The 21,307-nt window shown below is 36.3% G+C and overlaps 1 protein-coding gene across 1 annotated transcript in view; it reads left to right on the top strand.

The window, feature by feature from the left end:
- ITFG1 (integrin alpha FG-GAP repeat containing 1) overlaps window positions 1–21,307 on the top strand; it is a 129,946-nt gene that overhangs the window by 59,511 nt on the left and 49,128 nt on the right. Inside the window, exons 9-10 of the mRNA XM_081030703.1 lie at window positions 8,683–8,777; window positions 10,984–11,156. Coding sequence (XP_080886829.1) covers window positions 8,683–8,777; window positions 10,984–11,156 — 268 coding nt within the window. The remainder of the gene's footprint in view (window positions 1–8,682; window positions 8,778–10,983; window positions 11,157–21,307) is intronic.

Here is a 21,307-nt window from a genome sequence, read left to right as displayed (position 1 = left end):
AATTCCAAAGTTATCATGACTAGAGTATTTGTTGATTTTTCAAAAGAATATTTCACATTAGTCTCCATGTTTCTGAAATGTGTCCTTTTTTATGCTTTTAAACTAACCCATGTTTATTTAAAATATTGCCATTTATAAAAGGATCGCAAAGGTGAAATTCCCAAGGATACGTATTTCAATGAAAGTTGAGTATAGATAGAAGTTATAGGGTAACCCTAATTCGTGGTTTTTATCAATGGGTGCTGATTTCCTCCCTCTTTGGAGGTAACACTGTCATTCAGGCTCTCCAGATAAAACTAGTGGCCGTGGCCCTCCCCTGCTCTTTTGGAGAGGTGACTCTTGACTTATGTAAAAGCAACCGTCTTTGACATCGCCTATCAACATTCGACCCCTTTGAGTGAGTGTTTGTCATCCTAACGCTGGCATTTATTAAGCTTGTATGTGCCAAGCACTCAACGAATGATTGCTAGTCTCATCGTTGTCATCACCATTTAATGCTTACAATAAAAAGTTGGGGTACTGTATGCATTTTACAGATAAAGAAACTAAGGCTAAGATGCAAAGTAACTTGGCCACAGTCCTGCTGCTGGCAAGCGATAGCTGAGATATGAACCCAGGTACATGTGACACCTAAGCTCATGGTCTGAAACCACACTGTGGTCTTAGCGGAAGTGGACTCTTGATATAATAATAACATTATATAAACATAACTTAAAAATCAGCCTGTATGAGGTTTAACATCTAAAGCAAAATAAGTGCACTGATGGACATATTTGTAATTCTGTCATTTAAAATGAATATTTTGAAGAAATTGAGTTTATGCCTTCTACATGATCATGTGGTATCTTCTTTTTCTTCCTTTTTTTTAATTGATATCACACCTGTTTCATGTTGTCATAGTTTGGCTTGTGAGTACTTAAAAAAACTAATCGTGCCTGCCCTCTATTTTTTGAACTATTCATCATTTATGTTAAAATTATGAATTTTGTTTTCTTAAAAAAAATTAATCTGGGCATTGTAATAATTTTTCTATCATATTTAGTTTATTTCTGTGCCTATAATTTCTTTTATGTTAATGATGTGCTCTTCTGATAAATATAAAGTGATAATCTTTATATGTTACAGTGGAAGGAAAAAGAAAATAGATTTTTGGTAATTTGTAAAATTTTAGTATATACAGTTTCAGTTTTATATTAATGATGAACCACAAAAAGTGTAGTCTTACATGTGAATACGTTATCTGTCATACGTCTTACGTCTCTTGACAAATGTGATGGGAAAGCTGTTACTTCTTCCCTTATTCTATTTTAGCAAGAAATGCAGTTTTTAAAATCTTGTATAGAAATCTTTTAGCTTTGGGTACCACATGTTAGAAATAAAAAAAAAAACCTTTAAATCTGGTTAGAACCTTCTATAATACCATTAATTAGTCATGTGACTTGCAGTGTTTATAGCTTGTGTATGTTACAGCCGTCCATGAGTAAATTTTCCAGTTAGTGGAAGGAGTCATTTTGACTTATTTTCTGTTTGAGCCGTCATGACATTTTCTACTCTGTCATTCAGAAATCATTGATTTATTTTTGTTATTGAATTCAGTTCCAGGTTACAGAACAAAATATTTAGCCAATCTACTTACAATTTTTTCCCTCCATCTATGGAGGACCATTTGTCAAATCCTAAATTGTTGCTTTCATTTTTCATGGTCAAATGTTTCAGTGTTTCCTACTAACCAGCATTACGGTGAGTTCTTGAAGTGAGAACTCTAAAGAAAAAGCCCTGTATCCTTCTAGGAGTTATGCGGTTTTTTTCCTCTATTGCCTACCTGCTAAGCACTTCGTACTCCTGTCCTAAGTTACACAGAATTCTACAGTGATAGAGGGGAAATAGTGATGTAATTAATCCTCATAGGGACTCCTCGCAGTAGCCCAATTATGTTCCTCTTGATCAGTTTACAAATAAACATAAGTAATACAAGAGATGTTGGGTTTCTTTTCTGAAAACGATGGACCATGCAGTAAGTGCCGTGGTCCAACTAGATGTATCCATCTATGAAAAGTGCAAGAGTTTCGCAACACACAGCACGCGAAAATCAATTCCAGGTGAGTCTAAGATTTAAAAGTAGAAATGATGTCTCAGGGTGCTATGAATTGGAACTGCCTTTGTAAGTCACAACCAAAACCTAGATGCTATAAAGGAAACTATTAATCAATCCTAGACAAAAGAATAATTTTTTATTATAGAAAGGACTCCTACAAATTAGCGAGAAAAAGACCAACATCATTATTAAGAAAAGAAAAAATGAAACCCACAATGAAATACCATTCTCACTTAAGGGGCAAAAATCAAAATATTGGATGATTCACTTATTGGTACAACCTCTCTGGCCAAGGTTCTCTAAGTGTGGTCCAAAGTATGGGCCCCTGGGGGAGCCAGGGGCTTCCTGCAACCCTTCGGGGGTCCACAAGGCCAAAACCATCTTCATAGTAATACTAAGGTTCCATTTGCCTTTTCAGCATCGACCCTGTTGTGATGATGTGCAAGCGGTGGTGGGTAAAGCTGCTGGCCAGTTAGCAGAAAGCAAAGCAGGGGCAGTCCACATAGTTAGCACGCACTCTATTCTTCACTCATGGTGTTAATATAGAGCAGGAGAAGGAGGAAGGAAATAAAAATAATTTCACTTAAGAACGTTTTTGATGAAGCCGCAAAAAAATAATAATTTCATTAAATTTCAACCCTCGAGTACACACCTTTTTAATCCTCCGTGTCTGGAAATAGGAAGTATGCATAAAACACTTCCACTGCACAGAGTATTGAAAAGCATTGGTGCCATTGGTAGCAAGCTAAACTACTTTTTTTTAATGTAACACCATTTTTTTACTTGAAAGAACAACTGACAAACTGGTTATTCAGACTTGGGAATTTGGTTGACATTTTAGAGAAAATGAACAAAGCGAGCTTGTCACTTCAAGAAAACAACTGACGGGAAATTACCAATTATCACATTTGATTACTATAGAATTTTTTTATAGAATTATACCTTATATAATGTTATTAACCAATGTTACCCCAATAAATGTAATTTAAAAAAATTAAATTTTAATTAAATTTTAAAAAAAAATTTATTTTTTACAAATTTGATCTTTCAAGCAAAAAAATTGGAATTTTAGAAAACTTTTATGTGCTACTATGAGTTGACAGCTTCCCAATACCTTAAGTTTTGTGGGTTTTTTTTTTTTATGGGATTGGTGGTGATATTAACAAATGTGACTTTTTGATAGGGTGTAATAAAACGTTTCCACAGTTGAATACCTACATAACTCAAACTCGTGAACCAGTATCCTCTAAATGTTCGATGTGTGATTTTTACAAAGTCACGCATTGGTAAAATATGCATTCAAATTTTAAGGTTTTAATTAACAGTAAGAAAAGTTCGTTGATCCGGTGCTTCATTATTCACTGCAACTAACCTCTAAGAAATTATCTGAGTTTTGATGGCAGTGTGGCAGACTCTCCAGAGTTCCCTGAAAAGGCTGTGCACACACTTCTTCCACCTACATATTTTCATATTTGTCAACCAAAACAACAGATTGAATACAAAAGCAATATGGAAATCCAGCTTTTTTCTATTAAGCCAGAGAATACCACTTTTTTTGCAAAATGTTTCTGTTTTGGCAAATAGTTAATTTTCATGAAAATGTTATTTATGTTTACATTTAATCGATTTATGGTTGTTCTTTTCAACTTAATATTCAAATATTTGTTGGTCTTCATTTCTAGTATGGTAAATACCCATCGCTATGACCCATATAAACAAAACTTGTTGAGATCCTCAGTTTTTAAGAGTACAAAGGATCCTTGAGACTAAAAAGTTTCAGGACCACTCCTCTACGGAGATTAAAATAAAAAATTGAAGTTCATATAACCGTTGAAAGAGTAATTTCCATTTCAGGAATTTATACTACAGGTATAATCTCACAAAGATGAGATAATATATGTCCAGAGTTATACATTGCTGGATTGTCTGGATTACCAAAAGATTGAAAACAATCCAGTGTTTGCTCATCAGTAGACAGTTGGTTATGTTGAGATACATGGTATTCATACAATGCAATGCTATATTATAGAGGCAGATATAAATTTGTCAGTGTGGAACGATCTCAAAGATATATTAAATCAAAAATTCACGGTGCCAAAAAGTGTGTAGAATACAATATCCTTTGTGCCAAATTACATATATGTGCAGTTAACCCTTGAACAATGCGGGGGGCAGGGGCACCGACCCCTTTCCCAGTGCACAGTCAAAGCTCCACATACAACTTTTGACTCCCCAGAAACTTAGCTGCAGTTATCCCGTCGTATCCCCGGGAGATTGGGTCCACAACCCCCTGTGGATGTGATACAGAATCGCAGGTGCTCAAGTCCCTTAGATAAAATGGCACAGATCGGTGCATACCATGGCGCCCTGCAGCCCTGCGCTCCCAACCACGGATCAAAAAGACCGTTTAAGATCCATGGGTGCAAAACCGGGGATATGGCGGGCCTGTGTGTTTACTGAACAAAATCCACGTATAAGTGGCCTGCACAGTTCAAACCCATGTTAGTTCAAGAGTCAACTGTATATGCATAGACTATGTGTTGAGGAGACACAAGGAACTGCTACAGTGGTTGCCACTGTGGAAGGGAGCTGGGGACAAGAGTAGAAAGGATACATTTCTAGAAAATTGAGTACCTCTTAAACAGTTCTAAAAATTTTTTTTTAAATGTTCCCCCCAAAATCCTAATGTTTTAAAAAATTGTTTCTCATTTTCTTTCCCAAAATTACATGGCTGATTACTTATATTAGGAGCTAAGCCAAGTTAAAAAAAAAAAGTCCGTATCTAGCTAATGCTGGTTTTATACGTTCTTTCTATGACATTGAAATCTCCACTCTCTGATGGAATGGGTAAGACATTCACAGAAAACAGTTGTTTTCTGTGGTGGTAATTGTTTTGTTGCCATCACAAGATGGCCCGCCCAGAAGTCACAAGAATATGCAGAAGGTGACCTGGAGTCAGTTCCAAAAGGCTGGAGCCAAGCTCCTGCGGAGAGACACAGACAGTGTCCAAAAGGGGTAGTAGAATTTGATTAGCAGAAGTTGTTTCTGAATGGAGGAGCGTGATCGGGGCAAGTAGGGACATGGAGAGCATCCCCGGCACCAGTGGGAGAGCAGTGGTTCCCACACCTTGCCATCATCCAGATCAAACGGAGGGCTTATGAAAATATAGATTGCCAGGCTTCCCCTTAGAGGTCCTGACTCATTAGATCTGGGCAGGGGCCCAAGAATTCCCATTTCTACCAAATGCCTGGTAGTGCTGCGGCTGTGGGATTGGGGACCACACTGGAGAATCACTGTGAGTGAGATGGTGGTTTACAAAGTTGGATAGTCATCTGGGGCCAGAACAGTGAGATGTAATTTGTTTAAATGACAGATCAATTAACTTAATGAGACTGAAAATATTATGAATGTTGAAGAGGATACGTAATATGTAACCCTTATGTGTATCTTCTTTGTCTCCTGCTCAATTAAAAACAAAAGTTATTATATAGGAATTCATTATAACCCCTTTTTTGAGAACAATAACTTTATTTTAGGGTCTTCTTGGTTTTAAAATTAAAATGTTTCAGAAAATCAGTTTGAATTGTTAAATCTATTTCAGTAAAAGTATCTGTTTTAGAGAAGAATTTTATTTGAAATGTGGATTAATGTCAAATGAAGTTAACATTGTTCAGCGTGTACTTTAGTGACCAGCCATTCCAAAGGCCACTTTTTATACTGCAGGTGATAAAATAAGTTAATCATAATCTCATTCCTTTTGTTATAATTTCTGTTGAGTTTTTAAGAAGGAATTTTAGCCTTCAAGAAGACTTGATATGTACTCTAGTGAGGTACTGAGGAGAAGGCAGCCCAAACATCTTAATTCCTGGTTCTTCTTTATGAATGTATGCCCACGTCACAGACCGGCACCTCCATCAACACGGCAGCCGTCACAGTCCACTCACAAATCACATTGTTTCTCAAGAGAATGTGCTTAAACGAATTCTGGTCCCTAGCCATGTGCCTCTGATTCACATAAACTTGTGTGTGTGTTTTTTAAGTTTATTGGGGTGACAATTGTTAGTAAAGTTACATAGGTTTCAAGTGTACAATTCTGTCATACATCATCTATATATCACATTGTGTGTTCACCACCCAGAGTCAGTTCTCCTTCCATCACCATATATTTGATCCCCTATACTTGTTTTTCTGAAGCTGCTTTTTTCCCTAGGCATAATAACTTATTAAAAAATAAGATTCCTATCATCTGAGGTATTAAAAAAAAGGTATGCAGATTATAAAAGATAGACTGTGGAAATATTTAGATTAAAGGAGGATAGAGATAAATAACAACTCAGTGCAATTCCTAGCCTTAGACTGGAGCCTGTGTTGGGGACAGAAGTGCTGTAAAGGGCATGGATAGGTCAGTGGACAAAATTGGAATATAGTTAGTACATTCAATAAAAGTGTTGTATCTGTGTGAACTGGTAACTGGGCTGTGGTTACGTAAGAGAGTACCCCTGTTCCTAGGAGATACACACTTAGGTACTTAGGTAAAGGGCCATCCATAGTGTATGCAATTAGGTACATGGTTCAGAAAAAATATTGATGTCAGCAAGTACGTAAGTGATCAAACATGGTAAAATGTTAACATTGGGCAAATCTAGTTAAGGCGTTTACAGGCATTCTTTGTACTATTTGTATTATTGCAATTTTAAGTTTAAATTATTTCCAAATTAAAAATTTTTTTAAAGAAAAACACATGCAGAGAGGTGTAACATAAGATTTAAAAGTTTGTTTTCTTTAAGAGAGAGAACATTTCCTTTGGGTACGAAGTTGGATTCTTGGAAAGCTTTTCTGTCACCTCCCCTAAATATCAAAAAATAGCACTGAGCGACAGCACAGGGTACATATTCTCTGATTGAGTTCCGTGACAATACCTATAAAACGTTGCTGATAATTTATACTAAAAGGCATGATTATGATGTCACATGACTTAGTTTTAGATTCATTAGATGGTTACTCGCCAGCATTAAATATTAATATCACCTAAGTCGTGGTCAAAATACTCATGGGAAATAGAAAACTCCTTGGAAGAAAGAGAAACTGGAGGAAAAGAAATGTGTAAATCATAATCTAGTATTGAGCATTTTGCCATTGCGGGAGAAAATGAAGGGCAGAGATTTCTGATTGGTCCTCCGTTAATTTGTAATAAAATGGTTTGGTTTTTAATGAAGTCTATGCTATTATTACTAGAGTCAGTTTATAAATCACATTTTGCATTTAATTCTTTCTTACTTGGCTGGCTCTTTTTTGTTTATCTTTCTAACCATGATAAATGTTTATGCTCTTGGGAAGCCTTCTCCTTTCCAAGTATTCCTGCCTGGAGTTCCAGCTCTCTCTCAACTTCTTTCTCAGTAATCCCAATATATATACATATTGTCAAATCACTAGATGTTCTCTGTACTTTCCATTGTAACTTAACTATTTTATTTAACATTATACTCCTCTAAGGAAGGGTTTGTTGTCACAATTGCTGTTAATCATGAGCATCATGAGTAATTAAACCATGAAATTAAATGAAAGAAATTCATGTTTTTACTATGCTGTCTCTTTCACTTTTCCTTGCTGAGGTCAGCTTCCATTGGCTAGATTTTCATTCCATTTAGCCTAAAATGCTTTTTTTCCCTTTAGAATACATTATTGGAGATTTGATAGGCTTATTGTGGTTACATATCTTAATATGTAAACCTGCACAAGAAAGGACATTTCTTTATTGTTAATTCTTACTGAAGACATTACCTCAGGCACACGTTAAATGAAACATTAAACCATAGCAAATAAATCAATGATTCAAGCAACACACATTCAGCCCCCACATTTGAAAAGCGAGGTGACTACCCCAGTGGGAATGTCCTTGCAGTGACTGAGCTCTGGGACATCTGAACCCCATCAGGTACAGACAGTAGATACGGGGTAACTGATTGCAGCTTCCTCAGGAACCTCATCCCGAGAGGTCTTTGCAGACATTGTGCAGCTTTTTAAAAACCAGTCAGCTGGAAATGACATCTGGATTCCCTTCATTTGCTTTTTTATTGATAAAAATTTATTGCTGCTTTTTAGAAGCCGAGTAGCTGAGAGCTTTATAACTCTTGAAGTTCACGCTGTACAAAAGACACTTCAAAGTGTGTGTAAAGATAAATTACGTGTAAAGACACATTTAAAATATGCCATGTAGTAATGGGTTACAGTTGACATGCTTATTTTTCTCCTGTGGCAGCAATGATAATTAATGTAAATGAGTCAAAATTTACATTTTGGAAAATTGATGATTTTAACATTAAAGCCTGAAAAGGGGTCTTTTGGCAACACTGGGTAAATATTTAACCACAGCAGTGAGCGATTTAAAAGCAGACACAATCCATGGCATAGGAAGCAAGGGCCAGAGAAATTCTTTTTTAATTGAATCTCCTGTATTCAAAGTCATGTGTCACATTTTTCAGTTTATCAGACTGATGCAGACTTTGAACAAATAGGAAATGTGATCTGCCATACAGGCACACTCTATTTTGTGGCTGTTAATTGACTCTTGAACTTTCTTCTGGCAGATGGGGACGGACACATGGATCACTTACTCCCAGGCTGTGAAGATAAAAACTGCCAGAAAAGCTCCATTTACCTAGTGAGATCCGGAACAAAGCAGGTAGATCAGCTTGGTTTTTTAATGTAAATAGAATTATGTTCTTGAAAAAAGTCTTCAGAGGTTACTAAAGGTATCTGAAGAATCAGAGCAGAGAGGAACCAAAAGTAAATTACTGACTTCCTCACTTCAACTTAATGAAATGCATTGAAATCTATTGTTTGTTGGTTTATTAAGAGAAAAAGTACTGTTATCATCATTTCTGGTGAAGAACACCCATCCTTGACCCTGTAATTAATGATCTGTTAGCATTTTATATGCTGGGAATATGGTAAAACACACTATAGCTATAATAAAGGGATATGTAGAACATCTTATCTATTTTCAAGGCTAATCTTCTTGGATTTGTGGTCTCTAGATCTGTTTCATTCTCTCATGCTGACTTTTTCCCTGTAGTTTGTAGGTAAACAATTTAGGATCTGATAGTCACAGCTGAAGATTAATGTGGAAATGATAGGTTATAACATTGAGAATTTCTCCATATTGCTAGCACTTGAAAGGAAGCTAGCAATATACTAGTAGAATTATTCAGTTTTATTTTCTCATTGGGAATAATAAACGATAGAATAATACATTGATTTTTATAGCCCTTATAGGTAGGAAACATCACATTTTATACTAAGGCACTAAAGAAAACAAGTCTTCGTACAGCCAGCATCCTAAAACCATTTAATTATTACACTCAGAAGTTTTATTATCTAGAACTTTTTCTTACTTTGAATCACTGCAAACATTAGGTGAAGTAACACCTCATCAATGGTTCGTAGGTATAAGTAAATCTAGTAATTATAGTCTGTCTCCAAGCGACAGACTACTGTAAGGATATTTTCAAATTACACAGTCACCTCTCTCTCTGGGAAGATAAATGTCACAGTTTTTCTTGACTGTTAAGCATGTCACATTAATGAAGACTCCTTTTACTTGTTAGGCCCTGATACATTTACCTTAACAGGAATACTTTATCCTCATTAATAATCTGTCAACATCTCAGAAATTTGTGATAACTTGGCATTTTGTGAAATTTCCCAGCTTCCAAAACAAAACCAACTATTTTTTTTCAAAGAGAAGTGAAACATTAAAACATTTTGATGATATGTAATACTTGTTTGCTTTATAAAAATTGACAAATGAGATTACAGATAGAGACAAGTTTTCTAAAACAGCTCATTTTCTGTAAATTTGTTTTTATCATTAAGCTATTTTTCCCCCCGTGGCAAATGATGCTTTCTTTGGATAACCTAGAAAATGTTCAGGATACCCTGTATGCTAAATCCTTTCCAAGAAGCCAATTTTAATAAAGCTCGCCTTGAATCCGTAGAAATGAGTCACCTGCTTTTAAGAAAAAACCATCTGCAGGTATACTTGGCCGCCTGCCATTTCAAGCTAGCTGTGCTGCTTCTGTTTGGATGTCTCCAGGTTACGTGCCAGTATCCATGCTCTTAGATAACGTGGGTATAATTTTAATGGCACGATTTCCACTCTTGAGATTTTTAATTTGCATTAGGTTATTAAAAGTGAAGATTTGGGCATTCAGAAGAGAAAGGGATTTCCAAACGCTTAGTTTGAAATCAACCTATTCTCTCTTCTCTTCGTTATAATTAATATAGAAATAAAGAATTTATTTAAAATGTAGTTTCTGGATTTTTGAGTGTCAGCTCATCACGTGGGGCAGCTTGCCAGAGCTTGCCAGGGCTGGTGTGTTTGGAAAGCCTCTGAGCTGCCTGGCTCTAAGGATGAGGACAGAAGTCGTTGTCACGTGTAAGACGCACAGCAGGAGACGTTGTCAGGCTGGAACTTCCTTCCTAAACTGGCCCTCCGGAAAGAACATCAGTATTAGATACTACAGTTTGCTGCAATTTTTTAAAATAGTTATTTGAGGTTATATTTCCACTCAACACAAATTTTTACGACGGGCAATTCAACCATCTACTTATTAATGTCATTTTAATCCTGAGATTCTGTGAAAAACCTTCTAAATGCCAGTTCCATGAAAGATAACTAGTGATGAATTGTAAAGGGAATTATTTCCTTCAGAGGATCAGTTTCCTGTTCATCAGAGTAACATATTATACCCTACCATATTACAGGGATAAAGAACTTAAGGAAGGTGATGCTACCTGGAGGACTTGTATTGAGCATTTGCTTTGTAGACGGCGATTGTTTTTCTACTAACAACGTCAAATCTCATCGTTTTCCTCTTAATTCCTAGTGGGTTCCAGTCCTACAGGATTTCAGCAACAAGGGCACCGTCTGGGGCTTTGTGCCATTTGTGCATGAACCACGGCCAGCTGAAATACCCATTCCAATTACCCTGCACATTGGAGACTACAACATGGACGGCTATCCAGATGCTCTTGCCATATTGAAGAATACATCTGGAAGGTACGGATATTAAGTCAAGTGAGAAATACTTCCCGCTGACTGTATGCCACCTTCGTCATGCATCGAGTTTCTCTACGCACGTGCTTCTCTTGCTGCGCTGTCTGTTCTGGTGCTTCACCTTGTTTGTCAGTCTCTGTACTAATTCTACGCTGTGTTAATTATCGTGGCTCTAACATAAGTTTTGATATGTAACAGAAAAAAATCTTCATGTGTAATTTTTTCTTCAGAATTGTCTTGACTATTTTTGTCCCTTTGTTCATCCACATGAATTTTAGAATTTTTCTTATTTGACCGAAAAAAACATTTCTATTGAGCCTTTGATGGATTTGATTATATTTATGAGAAGCTGGCTTATTTGTGGTGCTGAATCTTCCAGTCTATAACATTTATTCATATCTTTAAAATATTCTTTAGTAGTGTTTTATCAATTATCTTCATAAAACTCCCACACATCTTTCATTAGATTACTTCTTGATAGTTTAGAAATTTCATTGTTACTGTGAATGAGATTTTTTTTTCTACTAATTTTGTAGTGATTATTATTGATATGTAAGAAGACTTGATTTGGGTACATGGGTCTTATATTCACCAATCTTTTTTTACCCTTATTCTAATAGTTTTTATATTCCCTTAGATTTCCCATGTATATGTAACCACTTCATTTGAAAATAAGGATAGTTGGGTCTCCTGGTATACAAGTGTTGCATTTCTTTTTTCTTTTTCTGGTCTTGCTGCATTGGCAGTGTTGAGTAGCAGTGCTGTTATCTAGAATCATTGACTTGTTCGTGACCATCCATTTTGTTTTTATTCAAAAGAGAAATTCATTTTGTAATATGTCACAGAAGCTAGCATGATTTAACAGAATGTAAATATGGCATTCTATGATTGAATAGAATATAGGTTTTTCTAATAAACACAAATTATAGAAATTTAGAAAGTACAAATAAAACAGTAAATTAAAATCATCCACAATCACATCATCCAGAGATGATCACTGGTTGCATTTTGGGATATGGCAGAATTGTATTCTGCCATAATACAGATAATAATAAATATATCTGTTATATTTATAAATAATAATAAATAATAATAAATATATCTGTATATATATATTTATATACATAATAAAACCTGCCTTAATACAGGTTTTAAAGTTAGTCTAAAAATGGCAAAACTGCTCTTAAAAACCCATTAAATCACACACACACCATACACATATATATGTTTGTGTAATCCTCCCTATGCATATAATATATACTGTAAAATGAAAGAATTTTTATTAATATACCATTCTCTAGCCTTTTCACTATTCTTCTAGAGTTAATGAACTACAGATTCTATATTATTTTCTCACAATATGCCAAGCTTTATACATGGAGTTGAATTCAGGACATTAAGTACATGTGGATCGACTCCAGCATGCCATGATGTCACCTGACCGCCTTGAGCACCCATGCTTGTGTAAGATGCACCTCCCCCACATGAAATGTACCCTGTTTTATAAATACTTATTGTGTATTTTCTTGCTAGAGAGTTTTTGTTTAGGCCCATATTTGGCATTTCAAAAATGGTGCCCTTTGGAATACAAAAGCAGCAGTTGAAGAATAGTAAAGATTCTCACATTCCAAGAAAATACATTTATTATTCATTCTAAGTCTTTTCAGGAGGTGGACAACCAATGTCAGCTAAACACAGCAGAATAGCAGATTGATACACCCTCAGGTACATGTAGGAAATTTAACGAGTGATTTCTGAACATGAAGGGACACTGTTAACATAACAGGCATCTGAGACATAAAATCCATGTTAGCCATGCTTTTGAAATGCTCTTGTTCATGGGTCGTAGGCTGCTTCCCTCCCATCTGAGTAAGTGAAGATCAGAAACCAAGCGGAGTCCTGGCATGACAGTGGTCCTGGCTTGCAGTGGAGTTCAGGCTGCAGGCAGAACCACAGACTGCTTGATTCAACTCCTTTTCCATGATGGCTCGGGCACTTGAACAGAATTCCGCAGGGTTTGTCTCAGAGCATAAGCTGAAGTCACGCTCTTATCCACTGTAGTCTCCGTCTCTCTATGCCTTCAACAACATCTTATTCATCAGCAAGAGTACCCTAGCATGGGAGTCACAGCTTATTAGTGACATTTTCTATAAATGTTCTTTATCATAGGATGCCATTATTTGGCAGTTGAAAACCGTCATCATCCCAAGAACAGAATTTTATCTCACCTTCAAGTAATGGTAAAAGTAACTTTGGATGATGAGCTTAAATCTTAAATTGGGTGACCTAAGGTCACTCAAGGCCAAGAAAGAACTGACAAGGAAAAAGTTTTCAGTTCTATAGAAGCACTGATTGTGTTACATCTGCTTTTTCTTTCAAAGTTTTAGTTCATTATCAAAACGTTTTGCCCTCCACTTAATAAAGGGTTTAATAGGTGATTATGTATACATTCCTAGTTTCATCTTGCTTTAATGCATTTTCATTGATGAGATAATGCCTTTTTTTTAATGCCTTTTTTTTAAGGTAGATAATTATCTTAACTCAAGCTTTTCCCAAGAAAATAAAATTGAAACTTAAATGGGGTTAGTTCTTTTGCCCCACAGATATTCAAGTACATAAGATTTCTCACCTTTCATAAACTAATGGATATTTCATAGAAGTCGGTTTTAGAATATTCTGTAAACACAAAATATGGCTGGTGACAGAACAATTTGTATTTCTTGATTGAATTTCATTGGTATCCCAAAGTATAAATGAGTATGACATTTATCTAAAAATAATGTATACAGATGAATCAGTTGTCTAGACAACTCACCTTGGTAGATCAGGCATTTCTTCAATAATGTTTAAAACACTTTAGAAATTCTTCTGTAAGAATTGCCTGTATGCATAACGACTGCGTAACTCATAAAAAAAGGAAAAAAATCACGTGGGAAGATGTCATGTTTAGCTAATGTTCACATATTCAAAAAAATTACTCATCTCTAATGTTGAGTGACAAGTTTCTCTCCATCACTGTAAGATACGTATTTTTCATACTTCTGGATTGTTGTTTTGGAGGTTTTTTTAATCTTTTATCTGTCACCTGAGGACATTCCACAAAGTGGCATCTCAGCTATTTTTTCCTGTATTTCTTCCCTCAGCTGTATATAGTGTTCAGATTTACAACACACACGGTCTTAACTTCTAGGTGAATAACTCCCATGTCTTTATGTGAAACGCTATCTTCTCTGCCATGTGGTTGTCCAACCATCTCCTCAAACTTGCCTTGTCTAAAACCAACTTAATTATCACTCCCCTTCTCCTCAAACCTGACTTTCTCATAGTTTGCCTGTTTACTACAGACTTACTGTCACCCAATCATTTTAGCCAAGAAAAGTTAAATTACCTTCAACTCTCCTCCACCAAGTAGGTTTAATGCTCTTTCATAATATGTTTTGCAGGCTTCTTTTCCATTGTCACTGCCACCTCCCTTGTTCAAGTCACTTTCTCCTTGCCCTGAATTATTCTAACAGTTTCCTCAGTGGTTTCGCTGTCTCCATTACAATTCCATCTCTATCCTCCGGATGTAGGATCTTGCTGCATCAGTTATTCCCCCCGCCTCAGGCTTACGCCTTCAGAATCTTCTCAGTTCACCTTTTTCCCCCCAGTCTTTATAGAAATACTGTATGTGCAAGTCTCCCCAAGTCTGAAATAAATTTTCTGTGACTACTGACAGCTCACATTCACCCTTCCCCCGCCACAGTCTGGCTTCAGTGCACTGCAGTCTGCTAAACCTGTCACCCGGCCCCAAGGACTTCTGACAGACCAGTGCACGCTTATCAGGCTGCACGTCACCAGATTCGCCTGCCTTCACCTGTTGGTGACTTGCCCCTAAAACTCTTCTGGTTCGCTCGGTGTCCTCCCTGGCTTTTCCTCCGCCATCTCTTCTGCGAACTCCTTCTCTCCTTGGCCATCTGAAGTATTGAGGTTTCGGAGGGTTCCGTTCCCAGCCTGTTGTTCTCACTCTGCATGTTCTTCATCTGCTTTGGCCCTTTCATGGCCACTTACAAGCTTAGGACTTGGAAATCTCTGTGTCAGGGGTTTCACTACTGGTGGGTCTCGCCCTGGATGCTAGCTATGGCACCCCAAAACTGAAAGGACCTTCTCTCCTACACCTGTTCTCGGTGCCCGTATATCTCAGGATAGTGCCACCTCTCACCCACCCAGTCCTCACCAGGCGTGTGGAAGTCATCCGACATCTCTCCATCTCTGTCACTGTGTCCTCTCTGCCTGTCCTCGTCCCCAGCTCATCACTGCATCTTTCAGTACTAACAGCTACACACAAGCTAGCAGAAGTTCCGGCCCCATCTTGTGCCTTCTGCAGTCCTGTGTACTTTACAAGTTGTGCTATGTCCATGAATTTCTCACTCTTAAATTCTGAATGTCCTATTTATGCCATTACCCGGCTAACAAAGTGACCGTTATATTTCTTTTTATACATTAAAATCACAAATATTACCTAGAAAGAAAGTGTTGTAGTGGCCCCCAGATTAGCCAATATAAGGAACCCTTTGAATAAAGATAAATTCAAACATGAAAAAAATCTTTTCCAACCACTTAATTTACCAGAACTTTTCTCATTCAGTCCTCCATCCTGTAAAGTTCTGCATTTCTGTTGCCCTCGCACTACAAAAGATGCTCATTTACTTCTTCCTTTCATTCAAGAAACATTTCCTGTCTACCCCCTGGATGTCATCACAGATGCTGTCTGGGGAATAAAGGTATTGCTTTGCCCAGAGCTTAAGTCAACCTTATTCTCAATATCAAGTTTATCACATGTTTTGAACATTTCTAATGGGCAGTAATCTATATTACACAAATAATTTTTAGTATTTCAAAGTGTAGGTTTAATTTTGTTCTATTAGCTCAGCTGAGGGTTTTGCATTTACCAATAGCTGGCATTATAGGTTTCAGAGCAGCAATTAAAAAAAAACTGTTGTATTTTTAGAGAATTCCAATGGACTTAATCTGTGTTTCTTCTTAATTTGTTTTCCTTCTGTGTGTAGAACTGCCTTTCTTAAGGTTTACGCAGAAAGATAGACATATTCCCAAATTGAAGCTCTTTTCCTTCCCCATGAGCCTAGGCTGATAATGAAGTTGGGGAATTAAGACGAAGAAAGTTAAGGACCATCTAGACAAGCAGAATTCACCGGAGGTGGAAATGGCTCAAGTGGACACACAAGCTCTGAGAGCAGCCATGGAGAAAATCAAACTTCCAGTTAAATGATCCGTCAGCTACCTTTCTTAATTAGAAATAAGACAGATACACACAGCATGTGAACAACCTAGAGTAACCCAGCCTTTGTCAAGCGTTAGTATACTGAGAACCAACACCGACTGTGTGTAGCCTTGGAAGAGAGACTAAAACCAGCCTCAAAAGGCCATACACTGGTTGAATAAATATTGGTCTGTTCAGAGAAGAGGCATTTGGTATGTGCATTTTACATGTTATGTCACTTGAACATTTCCCATGTTTTGTTTTTCTAATGGGTTGAAATTACCTGTAGTTACTTCTGTTTTAACAAGTTTATTGGGATAAAATTCACACACCGTACAACTCAGTCATTTTCACATACAATTCAGTGGCTTGTAGCATATTCAAAGTGTTGTTCATCCATCACCACAGCTAACTTTAGGACACTTTCATCGCCCTAAGAAGCAGCCCCATTCACCCTAGCCATCACTGTCCAATCTCACCAGCCCTAAGAACCAATCATTTTCTCTCTATCTCTACTTGTGCCTCATCTGGACATTTCATATAAATGCAATCATGCAATAATACACGGTACGTTTTGACAGGCTTGTGTGACTTAGCGTAATGTTTTCAGGGTTCTTCTGTATGGTAGTATGTACTTCACCTCTCTCTATTGTTGGATGATATTCCATTGTACCACCTTTTATTCACTTATCAGTTGATGGATATTTGGGTTGTTTCTACCTTTTGGCTATTATGAATAACATTGCTATGAACATCCATATACAAGTTTTTGTGTGGACATGTTTTTGTTTTTCTTGAGATATATCTAGGAGTAAAATGTGCTTGGGAATGGAAGTCTGTTTAACCATCTGAGGTGTTGCCAGATTGTTTTCCAAAGAGCAGCACCGTTTTACATTTCCATCAGCTGTGTATGTGTGAGGGTTCCAATTTGTCCACATCCTACTGGCATTTGTTACCTGAGTTTTTCATTGTAGCCATACTAATAGGTATGAAGTGTTATCTCATTGTGGTTTGCAGTTGCCTGATGGGTAATGACATTGAGCTTTTTATGTGCTAATTGGCCATTTTGTGTGTCTTCCTTAGATAATAATCGTCTATTTACATCCTTTGCCCATTTTTATAATTTAGTTATTTGTCTTTTTATTATTGAGTTGTAAGAATTCTTTATGTATTCTAGATATAAATCCCTTGTCATATATATGATTTGTAAAATTTTTCTCCCATACTGTGCGTTGTCTTTCACTTTCTTGATGGTGTCCTTTGAAGCACAAATGTTTTTTGTTTTGTTGTAAAGTTTATCTTTTCTTTTGTTGATTGTGTCTTTTGCACTTTTCTCATGAAGCAGTACCATGTATTTTTAACAGCTTTAGTGAGGTTTAATTGACGTAGAGCATGTCTTTAAATATGTGCGTTGATAAGTTTTGACACATACATAGAGCTATGAAAATATCATTACAGCCAAGGTATGGAACATATCCAGCACCCCCAAAGTTTCTTTTTAACTCTTTGTAATTTACCCTTCCCTCATCTCACCGGCAACCACGTATCTCCTTTCTGTCACTATAGATTAGATTGCATTTTCTACTATTTTGTATAAATGGAACCATGCGATATATGCTCCTTTATGGCTGGCTGGGTTCTTCCACTCAGCATTATAATATTGAGATTCACCCGTCTTTACATGTCTCTTTAGTTCATTGCTTAGTATAGCTGAGGAGTATTTCATTGTGCAGATTCATCACAATTTGCTTATTATATCCCTTTGCATGTTGATGGACATTTGGGTTTTTATCAGCTCTGGTTATTACAAATAAGCTGCCCTGGACATTCCTCTAAAAGTCATTGTCTAGACATAAGTTTTCATTTGTCTTCGGTAAATACCAAGGAATGGAGTGACTGGGTCTTGGGAAGGTGCATGTTTAACTTTTAAAGAAAATGTCAAACACTTCCAGTCACTTCACATTTTCTTAAACATTGGTATGGTCAGTCTTTTTAAATTTTACCTATTCTATTTGTAGTGTGTCTCTTTGTAGTTTCAGTTATAATTTCTCTAATAACTGATGACTTACGAGCATGTTTTAATGTGACTGTTTGCCTTTCATATATCTTCTGATGTATGAAGTATCTGTTCAAGACTTTTGCCCACATTTTATTTGGGATATTTGTTTTCTGGTTACTGAGTTTTGGAAGTTCTTTATATACAGATGCTTTATTAGATATGTTAATTGCAAATATTTTTTTCTCATCTCTGGCTTGTCTTTTCATTCTCTGAACAGTGTCTTTCAAAAAGCAGACTGCTTAGTTTTGAAAAAGTGTTTTATCAGTTTTCTTTTATGGATTGTAATTTTTAGTGTCATAGCTAAGAAATCTATATCTAATTCAATCGCAAAGATTTCCTACTATACTTTCCCCTAGAATTTTTATAGTTCTACATTTTACATTCAGGGCTATGGCCCGGTTTGAGTTACATTTCTGTATGGTGCAGGTATGGGTCCACGCTCGTTTTTTGTAAATTGTTACAGCACCATTTGTTGAAAAGACTTCCATTTTCCACTCAATTACCTTTGATATTTGATGAAAATCAATTGACCGTATGTGTCTCAGTGGGTATTTTCTTCACTCTCTATTCTGTTCTAATGATCTATTGTCTGTTTTTGCTACAGTACCACAATGTTTTGATTACTGTTGGTTTACAAAGAGTAGTGTATTCGGATGGTGTAAGTCCTCCCAATTTATGCTTTTCCAATGTTATTTTGTGTATTTTAGGTCATTGGCATTTTCTATGAATTTTAGGATCAGTTTGTCAATTTCTGCAAAAAAAAGTGCTGAGATTTTGATTTTGATATTGCACTGAATCTGTAAATCAATATTGGAATAATTGACATCTTAACAATATTGAGTCTTCTGACCCATGAACTCTGTGTGTGTGTGTGCGCGCGTCCCTTTATTTTAGTTTTTAATTTTCTCAGCAGCATGTTACAGTGTGCAGTGTACAGGTCTTGTAGATCTTTTGTCAGATACCCAAGTATTTCACTTTTTGATGCTATTATCACTGATACTTTTTTATTTCAATTTCTGATTGTTGCTTGCTACTATATAGAAATACAATTGCCTTTTGTATATTAATCTTGTGTTCTGCCACCTAACTCCACTTATTAGTTCTAGTTTTTTGTGGGTTTTTTTTCTTTTTTGGTTTCTTTGTTGTTATTTTTTTTTTTTTTTGGTAGATATAGGATTTTCTAAACAGGTAGTCAAATGATTTATAAGTAAAGGCAGTTTACTTCTTCCTTTCCAGTCTGGATGTCTTTTATTTGCTTTTCTTGCCTTTTACAATGACTAGAACCTGTAGCACCGTGGCGAGTGGAAGTGGTCAGAGCAGATGCCCTTGCCTTGCGGGATAAAACTCTCCGGAGGACGGCATTGGGTCTTCCCACGCTAGCGTGTTTGCCGTAGGTCTTCTGTAGGTGTTGGGAGACTTCCTTCTCGCCCTGGTTTGCTGAGTTTGGATCAGAAGTGGGTATTTGAGTTTGTCAGATATGTTTTCTATCTTTATTGAGATGATTGTATGGTTTTCCTTTTTCAGTTTGTCAGTCTAGTGGATTACACTCATTTATTTTAAAATATTAAAGAAATTTTGCATTCCTGCAATACACCGAAGTTGATCATGATTTTTGTCTTTCTTTTATATACATGCAGTCTTCACGCTGCGAGGTACTTAGTTCACTGAAACACGTCCATATCAGAACCATGGGCCCTCTGCGTGGTTCTCTGGTGATCATGAAGCAGGGACATGGTTCCCAAATGCTCGAATTTCAGTGAACACTATTCTGCAGAGCAAATTCTGACTGTATTGTTGGGTCTGATTTACTAGAATCACTGCATCTATGTTCATGAGGAATATTGGTCTGTAGTTTTCGCAATATGTCTTTGTCTAATTTTGATAGGTAATGCCTCATAGAATGAGTTGGGAAGTATGTCTTCGTCATCTATTTTCTGAACAGGTTGTGTAGAATTACTGTTACTTCTTCCCTAAATATTTGGTAGAACTCATCAGTGAAGCCATCTGGGTCTGGACTTTTTTGGGTTTTTAAAAAAGGTTTAAAAGTACAATTTCAGCTTCTTTATCTATTTCTTCTTGAACAAGCTTTGGTAGTCTATGACTTCCGAGGAATTTGTTCTTTTCATGTAACTTGTTAATTATACTGGCACAAAGTTTTTCATAACCTTCCTTTATTTTAATGTCAGTAAAATTTGTAGTGATGTTACCTCTTTCATTCCCAAGATTTTTACTTTGTGTCTTCTCTCTTTGCAATGTTTTTAAATGGCCATTCTTGTTGGAGGTTTATCAATTTTAAAATTGTTCTTTGCAAAGAACCAGCTTTTGTTTCATTGATTTTCTCTATTGTTTTTCTGTTTTCCACTTCATTGTTTTCCTCTGTGTTATTATTTCCTCTCCTCTGCTTGTTTCACATTTCATTTGCTCTTCTATTTCCAGTTTCTTAAGGAAGAAACTGAGGTCATTGATTTGAGAACTTTCTTTTTTAATAAAGTGTCTTTTGCCATAAATTTCCCTCTAAATACTACTTTAGTGACATACCACAAATCTTATATGCTATATCTTCATTTTCATTCAGTTCAAAGTACTTTGTAATTTCTCTTTTGAATCTTTCTTTTACTCAGAAATTACTTAGTGGTGTTTCATTTAATTTCATATATTTGGGGATTTTCCATATATTTCTGATTTTCTTCTTTTTTTCCAGTTTCATGAAATATAATTGGCGTATAATATTGTGAAAGTGTAAGGTATACAATTTGATCTTTATACACACACACACACACACACACACACACACACATATGCACACACACCCTGTTTCCCCAAAAATAAGACCTA

Source organism: Rhinolophus hipposideros, assembly GCF_964194185.1.
Source record: "Rhinolophus hipposideros genome assembly, chromosome: 21".
NCBI lineage: Eukaryota > Metazoa > Chordata > Mammalia > Chiroptera > Rhinolophidae > Rhinolophus > Rhinolophus hipposideros.
Note: the sequence above shows the minus strand (reverse complement) of the source record. Positions and strands in the feature narration are given on the sequence as shown.